Source organism: Somniosus microcephalus, chromosome 21 (assembly GCF_052327205.1).
Source record: "Somniosus microcephalus isolate GS21.2 chromosome 21, FLI_Smic_1.0, whole genome shotgun sequence".
NCBI classification, from domain to species: Eukaryota; Metazoa; Chordata; class Chondrichthyes; order Squaliformes; family Somniosidae; genus Somniosus; species Somniosus microcephalus.
In genome coordinates this window covers 73,355,492-73,367,861 of record NC_141007.1, presented here as the reverse complement: position 1 = coordinate 73,367,861, position 12,370 = coordinate 73,355,492, and the positions used below count along the sequence as shown (strand labels likewise).

Genomic DNA, 12,370 nt, shown 5'->3' with positions numbered 1-12,370 from the left:
CACAATATGCACTCTTTCATTTCACACACCCCTGATAATAGTTCAATGAGAAAAGATGTACATATTTAACACATCTTACCTCTACAACAGGTTCTGACTTATCTTCTATTGCTGCTCAGGTTACATCACCTGCGAAGCTGCAGCTCCGAGCTGAGCTGGGGGACTGACTGTGGTTTCATTGAGCAGCAACACCCAGTTACAGCACAAAGCTGCATAACCTGTTCGAGTGTTGCTACAACAATCGGCATTTATATATAGGGGTGTGTGGATACAAAATTGGCTAAGGGACAGAAAGCAGAGAGTAGTGGTGAGCGGTTGTTTTTCGGCCTGGAGGGAGGTGTGCAGTGTAGACTTGCCAACTCTGATTCAATGCATTCCTGGAAGTTTCATCACATAGCCTCCCACCTCCAACTGCCCCACCCACTCAATCAATCTTTTTGATATATATTAATGACCTGAACTTGGGTATACTGGGCACAATTTCAAAGTTTGCAGATGACACAAAACTTGGAAATGTAGTAAACAGTGAGGATAATAGAAACAGACTTCACAAGAACATAAGAATTAAGAGCTGGAGAGGCTACTACTCCACAGACTAGCCCCCATCATCGAGCCAACCATCCCTAAGGAGCAAGCGGGCTTCCAGAGTGGCCATAACTGCTGTGACTGAGTGGTAGATTTAACAACACACATCGAAGCAGGCTTCGAGTGCCAGCTCAAGACCACCGTAGGACTCGTGGACCTGTCAGCGGCGTATGACACTGCATGGAAGCATGGACTGCTTTTCAAGCTCTCCACCATTTTACCCTGCAGAACAACGATCCATCTTTTCAACTCCATGCTTAGCAACTCTGGCACCCAGAAGAGCAGATATAGGACATTGAACAACGGACTCCCACAGGGTTCTGTTCTGGCACCCATATTATTCAACGTTTACACCAGTGACCTGCTTGAAACAGAGTCCCGCAAGTTCATATACGCTCATGTCATTGCTTTGGCCACGCAAAACATGAATCTGTCCATCACCGAGGAGATCCTGACCAGTGATTTACAGGGGATGGAGACCTACTTCCGCCGATGGTGACTTCGACCAAACCTGCAAAAGACTGTGACCTTGACATTCCACCTCAACACCCATCAAGCAAACCAAGCTTTGAAAGTCTCCTTTTGCGGCGCAGAGATAAACCATGCCAAAAAACCCTCCTATTTAGGATCCTCTCATATAGACAACATCTCCAGAACCTTGGGAAGAAACTAAAGAGTAGGGTTAACTTGATCCCGAAACTCACCGGATCCACATGGGGAGCAAACGCTCAAACCCTCCATACGGCAGCACTCACCATACGGAGTACTGCTCTCCGGCATGGCTATCAAGTCCACGTCAAATCCGTTGATGTCCAGCTGAATTCTACTATGAGAATTATCACTGGTACACTTTTCTCGACACCAACACCTTGGATGCTCATGCTTGCAAACATCGCACCACCACACCTATGCTGCGAATATGCAGTCTCCAGAGATTACAACCGCTACACCAGCAAAGACATGCCGATCCAGGCCGACTTGAACAACCTACCATCAACCCGTCTCAAATCTAGAAGGCCATTTTGGACCATCGCCAAAGCCCTTCAGCGATCTCCTCTCAGCCTTGATGACCGATAATGAAATGCTTGGAAGAACTGCGGCATACGGAATGGATTCCTTATAGAGGACCCCGCAGTACAACCTGAAGGATCAAACCTTCCTCGCAAACAGAGGATAACCATCAACTGCCTCAGAACCGGTCATGGTAGATGCTGCCACTTTCTCCATAGATGGAAGATTAAAGCATCCCCATCATGCGACTGTGGAGCTCCTAATCAGACCCTGGAGCACATCGTTGAGTACTGCCCTCAGAGGAAATTCGCAGGCAGCCTACAAGATATCCACGCTGTTACACCGGAAGCTTTGGCCTGGATATCTGACTTAGAGATTGACATTTAATTTGCTTTGCTACCACCATACGAAAGGAGGAGGAGCGGGAGTAGGCCATACACCCCCTCGAGCCTGCTCCGCCATTCACTAAGATCATGGCTGATCTTTGACCACAACTCCACTTTCCTGCCCGATCCCCATATCCCTTGATTCCCAGAATCCAAAAATCTATCTATCTCAGCCTTGAATATACTCAACGACTCAGTATCTACAGCCCTCTAGGGTAGAAAGGAGGGCATAGACAGACTGGTGAAATGGGCAGACGCATGACAGATTAAATTTAACACAGAAGTGTGAAGTGATTAATTTTGTTATGAAGAATGAGAAGATGCAATATAAACTAAATGGTTAGGCCCCAGCTGGAGTATTGTGGCCAATTCTGGGCACCACATTTAGAGAGGGTGCAGAGGCGATTTACTCGAATGGTACCCAAGGATTAAAGACTTCAGATACGTGGAGAGACTAACAAAACTGAGGTTGTTCTCTTTCGAGCAGAGAAGGTTAAGAGGAGATTTGATAGAGGTATTCAAAATTCTGAATGGTTTTGATGGAGTAAACAAGGAGAAACTGTTACCAGTGGCAGAAGGGTCAGTAAGCACAGGACACAGATTTGAGGTAATTAGCAAAAGAACCAGAGGCAACATGAGGAAAAAAAAGAGGCAGCGAGTTGTTATGATCATGAATGCGCTGCCTGAACGGGCGGTGGAAACAGATTCAATAATAATTTTCAAAAGGGAATTGGAGCAATACTTGAAAAGGAGAAATTTGCAGGGCTATGGCAAAAGAGCAGGAGAGTGGGACTAACTGGAGAGCTCTTTCAGAGAGCTGGCACAGGCACGATGGGCCGAATGGCCACCTTCTGTGCTGTATCGTTCTATGAATCTATGATCTAGCGCCTTTAACATAGTAAAACGTCCCCAAGGCACTTCACAGGAGCGTAATCAGACAACATTTGACACCGAGCCACATATAGGGATATTAGGACAGAGGACTTGGTCAAAGAGGTAGGTTTTAAGGAGCGTCTTAAAGGAGGAGAGAGAGGTAGGGAGGTTTAGGGAGGGAATTCCAGAGCCGAGGGCCCAGGCAGCTGAAGGCACAGCCGCCAGTGGTGGAGCGATGAAAATTGGGGATGTGCAAGAGGCCAGAATTGGAGGAGCGCTGAGATCTCGGAGGCTGGAGGAGCTCTGAGATCTCGGAGGCTGGAGGAGCTTACAGAGATAGGGAGGGGCGAGGCGATGGAGGGATATGAAAACAAGGATGAGAATTATTAAAATTGAGGCGTTGCTGGACCGGATGCCAACATAGGTCAGTGAGCACAGCAGTGATGGGTGAATGGGACTTGGTGCGAGTTAGGACATGGGCAGCAGAGTTTTGGGTAAGCTCAGGTTTATGGTGGAAGGCCGGCTAGGAGTGCGTTGGAGACTAGAGGTAACAAAGGCCTGGATGGAGGTTACAGCAGCAGATGAGCTGAGGCAGGGCGGAGAGGGGCGACCTTAGGGCGGTGTCATGTTTATACCATACAGCGACACTCATTAAAAAATAACCAGTTAAGAAGGAGACCTGGGAGTAATAGCTGATTACTCAGTAAATGTAAACAAGAAATTTGAATTGGAAAAGGAAATCGTGTTCTAGGTTATATTGCCGGGATTGTGGAGTATGGTCCAAACTTAGGCTATATAGGGATTTGATGCATCCAGACTTGACATACCATATCTAGTTTTGGTTCACACACATGTTGAAGGATATGGAAACTGGGAAATGTGGAGGATGACCAGAATGATACATAGCCTAAGGTGCTCTTAGTTACAAGGACTAGTTTAAAGAAATGCAGGCTATGGGGGGATATGATTTGAGATTTTCAAAATGATGGCGGCTTGGACTCAATCCAGTTACATAGATTATTTGAGATGAACAAGGATGCTAGGGCTGGAGGGGCATGTGTATAAAATCCTTAGGCAAAGAGTTAGGTTATAGGGCAGGAAATAATTATTTTCGCAGAGTCTTTGGTCTCTGTATCACAAACATGGTGGGTAAGGATTCTCTCCATTCCTTTAAAAAGGGACTGGATAAGTTTCTGAGAAGAGGACATTTGCAGTTATAGGGGCCGAGTGGCTCGTTAACTGTGATTATGAGGAAAAATGGACAACAAATGACCACCATGGTCTCTTGGACCAAATCGATCTGGTGGTCATTTGTTGTCCTTGTTTTTATATCTTCATGGCTGCTTCATAATCTTGAAGTGGGAGATTCACATGTCCAGGTAGGAGAGAATTATATTGCAGAAATATATTGTGCAGATGAATGATATTGCTCAGGAAATCTCCGGGTAGATTTTCTGACTGGAATTGTTGTTATGCAAGCAGCTAACATGCTCATACCACATTCCTCACTGCGCTTACCCTTGGGGCCAACACCTGCGTGTTAAGTGTTCATATAAGAACAACGCCCATTATAAAATCTACGCTTTCATGTGCTTGGAGCAGAGTGAAGCCTCCATCTTGTAAAGCCTGATAGCTAGCAGCTGATTTATTACAGCATTAAGAATTCAACCTTCACAAATGTTAATCTAATTTTATGTAAGCTGCAAAAAATGTTTTTGCAAAAATATAATAAAGGTTTTAATAAACCAAACAGAAAATGAAATGCTAATTGTAGGAAATCCCCTGTGATAGTGAGCAGCACCAGACATGGAATATATAACACATGAAAACAAATTGGTTTCTGTTTTGCTCTTTTATTGAGAACAATAAGTCCATTGCAGTTAAGTTCATCACTTAATTTTCAACACCTCCATTATAATAAAGGGAAAGATACAAGCCACAGATTTACTTGGTGTTTTTGGCATATTTGATTCTTCCAATAAGTACATTTTTTTTTGGCCTGACAACAGAACACATCTGATCAATGAAGTCTTCTCATCTGCTTTATCAGTTTACCTTGGTCACAGCCCCCATGATACCTTCTCTGCACCTTCAAATAAATGACAAATCCTTCAATCCATTACCTAGAACATCCCATCACATCAGAAATAACAACAGAAAATGCTGGAAAAACTCAGCAGGCCAGGCAACATCCGTGGAGAGATCTTACATGATTATGCAAGTCCTAATCATCTGATTGAGTAAGTCAGCACAAATTAAGTGCACCTTTTCCTGTAGATCTATCTCCACGGGAAAGTTGTGATGAAAGGTCTACACCTGAAATGTTAGCTGCTCTGTGCTCTCCACGGATGGCCTGCTGTGCGCTTCCAGCATTTTCTGCTTTTGAAGATTGAGCATTTGAAGTTTTTGCCTTGTTCTACAACCTTCAGCCAATCTGAGCTTTTTAAAGGTTTCACTCTAATTTTGAAGTACTGATTTATGTGAAGTTGGTAAAGAGACCCACGTTGCCTCTTTACTTGAGTAGTAATGAAAATAGTCATTGCTTCAGGTTCAATACCTTTATTTCTTCCTTTAGCATTCAAAGCAATTTACAAGCGGAGTAGATTCACAGAGTACAATAGATGTAAGCACGCATCCTAACATTGTACTAAACTTTAAAACACAAAATGTGTTTTTGTATAATTCCGTGCCTGTAGTGAACTTGAATCTGCCTTTTTCCCCCTTGATTGGATTCCTTCTGTCACCTAAATTAACGTGGCCACTCCCTCCAGTACATTTCCATAACAGCCAGCCTAGCTCAAAGACCAAGCTTCGTGTCATCCAACATGTCCCTTATTGTATCTGCTCCCAACTCCTAATTGGCCTGCTTGAAACTAATAACGATTCTAGCTGTAAGGAAACACTAACTTAAACACCAAGCTCGTTCATTTGCCTCATAACCTAATGCTAAGCTAGCCTTAATTTCCCATCAACCTCTCTGCCTCTTCCTTCTCCATGTTCCAACAAGAACCCTCAGCACAGTACTCTCGTTTTACATGGGATATGGTACCATCAAACAAGGCTTCTTCGGCAGCACCTCCAAAACCCACAACCCCTACTGCCTAGAAGGACAAGGGCAGCAGGCGCATGGGAACACCACCACCTCCAAGTTCCCCTCCAAGTCACACACCATCCTGACTTGGAAGTATATCGCCAATCCTTCGTCACTGGGTCAAAATCCTGGAACTCCCTCCCTAACAGCACTGTAGGAGTACCTTCACCACACGGACTGCAGCGGTTCAAGAAGGCAGCTCACCACCACCTTCTCGAGGGCAATTAGGGATGGGCAATAAATGCTGGCCTTGCCAGCGGCGCCCACATCCCATGAACGAATAAAAAAAAATGTGGCAATGGGTATTTAAATGAGCTGACCCCCACCCCCCCCCCCCCCCCAAAATTAATGCATGGTCAGCATTGCAGAGCATAGACAGGTGCAAGTCCTGGTTACAAATCTGACATAGTTAGCCCCGAGGGATTTCCCTGGGGTTACAGTTTCAGCTAAAATGATTGCCTGGTATTTCTGTGGAGGTTCTCTGGAAGGAGATAGGTGGAGCACCTAAAGATACTGCATAAATACGCAGTTAGTAAAGCATATGGGATTCTGGACTTTATAAACAGAGGCATAGAGTACAAAAGCCAGGAAGTTATGTTAAACCTTTATAAAACACTGTTTAGGCCCCAGCTGGATTATTGTGTCCAATTCTGGGCACCACATTTTCTCTTCTTCTTAGGCAGTCCCTCGAAACCGAGGATGACTTGTTTCCACACTAAAAATGAGTTCTCAGGTGACTGATGAGTCCAATGCGGGACCTACAGTCTCTGTCACAGGTGGGGCAGACGGTGGTTGTTGCCTTTCCAGAAGAAGGTGTAGCCACCACCTTGCTCCTTGAGCTGGCCTTCCCCTGCCCGCCGGGTCTCACTTAGAGCAGCGATGTCAATGTCGAAACGTCTGAGCTCCCGGGCAACGATAGCAGTACGGCGTTCCGGTCTGTCACTGTTGGGGTTGTCCATGAGGGTCCGGAGGTTCCAGGTCCCAAACGTCATTTTAAAGGGTGGAAGATGCCTGTGCGTGAATTCTTTTAACGTGGGGTGGCCGTTGCACACCAGCTACCACACGGGCTTGACAGAGCAAGGTCTTGGTCCAATGGCAAGGGGATCCAAGATGATTGGCGACCAGGCTCTGCTACAACAGCCTAGCACACACACACAAACATAATGCTACTGTCCTCCTCCCTCCTTCCCGCAGGTCCTCTCTGCCTGGGTTTCGCAGGATGCATTGTGGTCCTCCCGACCTCGCTGTTGGTCCGTGCCGCACCTTCCCTGGACACCGACCCCGCTGCTGGTCCACGCTGCGCCACTCCTGGGCCTTGACCTCGCTGCTGGGCTTGTCCTCGCTCCTGGGTCCCGGCCTCGGACATGAATGATGTTGTCTCACAGGATCAAGCGATTCACTAGTCACTAGATCACTAGTCTAGTAGTCTTGACGGCAGAGAGGTCTGGGAATTTGGGAGCTAAGTTTAAGTGAAGAGCCAGTGCTCACTGAGAACAAAGAACAGGCATGATTGGAGGATGGGCAGTGGGCTCAGGTAACTTTAACCTTGCAGCTTGAACTTGCAAGTTCCACTAAAATAAACCCAGCAGGTCCCACCAAACTAGGCCACTAATCCCAGCAGGAAAAGGCACATCTTGGGAGCGGGATATTAACAGTTCAGTTTAACGTTCCACTTGGATATCATAAGCAAAAAGTCCACCATACGTAAACCCTAAGTAAAAGGTTACATTCTCATTGCCATGAGGCATTGATGGGAAATGCAATGGCAAGATTCTGACCTTGTTCTGCTTGCAGTGACCACGTACAAATATGGTTCCCTCTTCTGTCCATCCTTTAACACGCTTCAACTTTTGGGTGATCTTGGGGTTCTTCCACACATCTCCAGTAAGCCACTTCAATCTTCTTTCATTTAGGCGGCTAGCAGTAAGCTTTTCAAGCAAACTTTTATGAACAATTTTGTCAAACCCATCTCCTTTTCCCAAGAAAAAATGAGTATAGATCTGCTTTTTTCTGGAAGGTAAGTTCTTCCTTTTGAAGTCATACAGTCTTTTCATTGTTTCAAGTGCTGTATTTAAGATTCTGCCTTTCATTTCATTGGGTTCCTGGTCATAGGCTTCGTCTGGCCAATACAACAGTGTAAGTAAAAACCAGGCACTTGAATTGTTGTGTTTTCTTTTCCAAATCTGCTGACTCAGTTCCCTCAGTTTCTGATATGCTACTAGCTTTGAAGACCTTGGTGCCACACATGCTAGTGCAATATGACTCAGCGTGAAATTGACAAGATCAACTAAATCTAGTTTTTCTTTTTGAGGGTCTTCAGGATACATGGAGATTATTTTTTCTAGTTTTTCTGCAGCAATCCTTTGGTCAGACAACAGTGAAAAAATTGCTGTAATGTTTCCACCACCACTTCTGTAAATTTGAAGAAGTCTTACCAATGGGGATAAAGAACAATTTGAACTCTCTTTTAAGTTTTGTTCTTCCTGTTCTGAAAGAGTGAAATAACGTGCATATATTTTTGTTTTCTTTATTAGCCATTTCCTAGGATTGTGCGACAGGTCTTCTGTATTACTGGTTTCGTCTTCATCTTCACATTTGTTGGTTTGAAAATAGCTTGAATCTTCAGATATCCATTCAAGTGCCTCATTTATTCCTTTTTGCAGGCCTTTCAATTTACCATGGAAATTTTTCCAAGGTTCTTTAATTTCTTCAGGAATATCTTTACCCAGAAGGTACTGTACCAGTTTTGTGTAGCTGCCATCTTTAACTTTTCCAAAGATGTCCAATAGTGAAAGAAGTTGTAATAGATGGCATCCAACCTCTACTTCGCCAACAAAACCAGAGTTATTCATAGAATCTGCCTCTGATTGTGCTGCCTTTTGTGCAGCCCTGAAGCATTCAATCGCCTTTAGAGCTATTCTTATTGCTTCTGTGAGCTTGTCAGGGGTAACCTCTTCATTTTTCAAATGTGTTAGATCAAACAGTGCATTAAGCTTTTTTCTGTACACTTGTCCTTCTGTGTCCAAAATGTAAGAATTAGATGGCAACTGATATTTTGCATCTTCAGCCCACTTTATAGCTTCAACAAAATTTTTGTACGTGTAATGCAGTCGAGCAAGCTGCTGTGCAAAATATGGATCTTTCCCAAGGCATTCATAAGCTGCTGTCAGAACAGCCACAGCCTTTTCTGCAGTTTTCTCTTCTTTGCATATATCTTCAATAAGAGGAGAAAAAAAGGTATCTGTACTGTCACCTTCACTTCTTCTGTGACGTCGTTTGAACAAGTCTCTAATGAACTTAATAAACTCATCACGAGCAAATCTGTGTTTAAAAAATGCCTTTTCCTGAAGAAGGTCCATAGCAATTTGATTCAGAGGCTGATCTGATAACTGACGCAGTATTTCCTTCGCAACAAGTGGGTGTACAATTCGGATCGACTTAATCTCAGTGGTACAGTCTCTGAAGTGTATGAACAAAAGGCGTGCCGGCTGACTCAAGGAGGTTTCAAAGCTTTGCTGGCGCAAGTGATCTATTTGAACACCAAGACCCAAAAATGCTTCACAATGAGACAGTGAAATATTTGAATTCTTCACATAGTGATTCAGTAAGGCAACATACTTTATCAGTCGAGTGCCAAGAGAAGAGTGGTCAATGCCTTCGAGTAAATGTTTCACAAAATCCTGGATGTACTCTTCCTGAAACTCTTCACTCATAAGAACAAATGTCAATATAAACTCTGGCTTAAAATGTTCCTCGAGTTTTGTACGCTTGTTAGAAAACAATCTCTTTTCTTCCTCTGTTAATTTGTGGGTAACAGCTACCGCTTCCAGCGGGATGTTTTTGCACTGTTTTTCAGGATTATGGGATCTCCTACAGCTCAGAAGTATGAAGAGAGGCCTCACAATACTGACTGTCTTACAGCCAACTGCAGCTATTAATTCGCACTTAATTTCATCAAAGTAATCTTCATCAGAGTCATCAACAAGTAGTAACACTGGCAAGCACTGATTAATATCACTTTCTTCATATTCAAGCAGCTGGATGGCATGTCCACAGACTTTCCCAACAGCACATGATGGCTTGACAGATGCACATCGCAGGGCCTTTCGAAAATTCCATAAAACCTGTCGTGCTAGGGTGCTTCCTCCACTGCCAGGATGATGAAATACATGTACTGTGGCAACTAACTGCTTCACTGGTGGGCCCTTTAGCATTTCATCTACAATGTTAGCAACATCTTTATATGCATCTCGCTGTATAACCTCTCCACAAAATCCTTTTTCTGCTAGCATGAAATTCAGCCAGCTGACTTTACCGCCCCGATAAAAGTCTCTCTCAATTTTGGTGATTTGTGTCTTACAATCAGGATCCTGAAGATTAACGTTATAATCTTCACACTGATCTACACTCAGTATTTCAAGGGTGGTCATTCTTTCTTCATCTGCAGTTTTGAGTAAACACAGACCCCTTGTTGACACTGGTAAATGCCTGGCACTGTCTATTAATGTTGGCAGCATAGTTTGGATTGTGTCATTTACATGGTTCAGTTTCATCCCAACAATGCTAATCTTGTCAATAGTTTCAATACTGCAGGAGGGCTGTGCAAGATTGGCCCATTTCTGATAGTTTTCTTCACACTCTGCAATACAAATGATGTCATTTCTGCCATTCATTTCTGCATAGAATTCATGGAATGTGTCCACCAGAGGCTGTTCTACTGGTGACAAAAGGAGGAAAAGTACAACAAAAGAACCAGTTGGCAGAATTTCATTGCAGATCAGGGAGACTGTTCTCTTCAAGTGTTTTTTTTTGCTCTTCACCCATGTACTCACATCACATGATCTTTCATCACCAGCATAATCATTACATCCATTGCAAAATATCCAGCTAGTTTGATCAAACAAACACAAACGTCTCCTGAAATCACTCGTGCTCTCTCCGTCGTCAGATTTGTAATTTTGTAAGAAGTGAACATTGGCTGTGTGATGTTTCAGATAGTGCTCAAAGAAGCCATCAGTCTTAGAGTCAGGATCAAAGTCAAACACACAAAAAATATTCATGTGTATTAAGAAGTTTAATTTCTGTAAATCTTCTGGTTTGCATTTGTTCATGACAAGTATGTACCACTGGCTGTTATCCATGTACTTCTTGCCACCGGTTAGAAGAACTAATAGTTTTCTTCCAAGATCCTCACAGGTTCTGTTGCTTGGCTCCTCTGAGTTTTCTGCTGCTTCTCGTCTTGTGTCTCTCTCTTGCATACCTGAAATAAAGTCATCCTGGTCTTCTTCACAGATGGGCTCAGTTTTTGCTCCATTTCTTCGGTAGATTGTTGCTTTCTCATATTCTACTTTATTTTTTTTTTCACTAAAATTTGGAAGACGAACTCGATAAATTTTTTTGCCCACAATCTTTAATGATGAGTTTACATCAATCTCAATAACAAATCTTCCCTCACTTCCATCTCTGCTAATCACTTCCACAAATCTGGGTGGCCGAATGCAAAATCTTGCAACCTCTGCATGGAGTTTGAAGCATTTGTCTATATAATCCAATGCATCAACATAGATGTCTTGATCTTCAACAGGTACACCTATTATTTCCCCATGTGTGTACCCAGAACTATCATTGCTATCCTCAACCCCAAAATGTATTGTACCATTAGTTCGAACATTCATGCATCCAGAGGCAAATTTGATAACTTCGCGAGCAAACTTTACTTGTAGCCGCTGTCGGTCTAGTGTTACAGCTTTGGCAAGAGATTTATATTCATGACAGGGGCAAATTAAGTTTATAATCCCAGTTTCTGGTGGAAGAACTTGATTTCTTACATATTTAAAGTTGATATCGTCCTGGTCAAATGGACGAGGTTTGCATCGAACGTGAGGCTTACTTTCTTTAGTTGCGCTCGTGTGCTGTGAATCAGCAGAAGTGTCAGGAGGATCTGCTAATGCAGCAACATGATCCTGGTTTTTCAATTTCTCTTTGCTTGGCAGAGCCTCGGTCTGTGGAGTTTGAGTAGGAGCAGCTTTCTGACTATCCTGTGTTAAAGAAGCCTTTCCACTCTCTCTTACTTCGCTTGTGCTGCACTGGGCCAGTTCCAAACTCTGACTATTCAATAGTTCATTCCTTTTTTTCAAAATCAGTTGTATTTGACCTTTTTTTACGTCCAGATCTTTAAGTTCCTCTTCGTTTATCACCTGCAGCGCTGCACCAGTTACTTCTTGATCATATAACGTTTGTATATGTGCATCTTTGACCCGAATACATTTTAACCAGGTTTGCACGTGGTTTTCATCCCATTCTTCCAATCGTAGCTTTTTTAACTCTTCTGAAAACAATTGAAATCAAAACAGTTTGAGTGAAAATATGAAATCCATGTACTACGTATTACGCAGCCTGCAGCACCCATATTTTACAACTTGTA

At 43.4% G+C, this 12,370-nt stretch overlaps 2 protein-coding genes across 4 annotated transcripts in view; both read right to left on the bottom strand.

The window, feature by feature from the left end:
- The window catches only part of LOC147102960 (sterile alpha motif domain-containing protein 9-like), a 35,292-nt gene extending 35,035 nt beyond the window's left edge, over positions 1-257 (bottom strand). For 2 of the 3 annotated variants that reach the window (XM_085963943.1, XM_085963944.1), the window contains exon 1: positions 80-253. The gene's annotated coding sequence lies outside the window, so the exon portion shown is untranslated. Of the gene's footprint in view, positions 1-79 lie in introns of all 3 variants that reach the window. The other variant, XR_015073162.1, reaches the window with a different exon arrangement.
- Positions 258-6,538: 6,281 nt separating this feature from the next.
- The window catches only part of samd9l (sterile alpha motif domain containing 9 like), a 30,754-nt gene continuing 24,922 nt past the window's right edge, over positions 6,539-12,370 (bottom strand). The window contains exon 3 of the mRNA XM_085963942.1: positions 6,539-12,274. Within this exon, the coding sequence (XP_085820068.1) occupies positions 7,608-12,274 (4,667 nt within the window). The 3' untranslated portion in view covers positions 6,539-7,607. The remainder of the gene's footprint in view (positions 12,275-12,370) is intronic.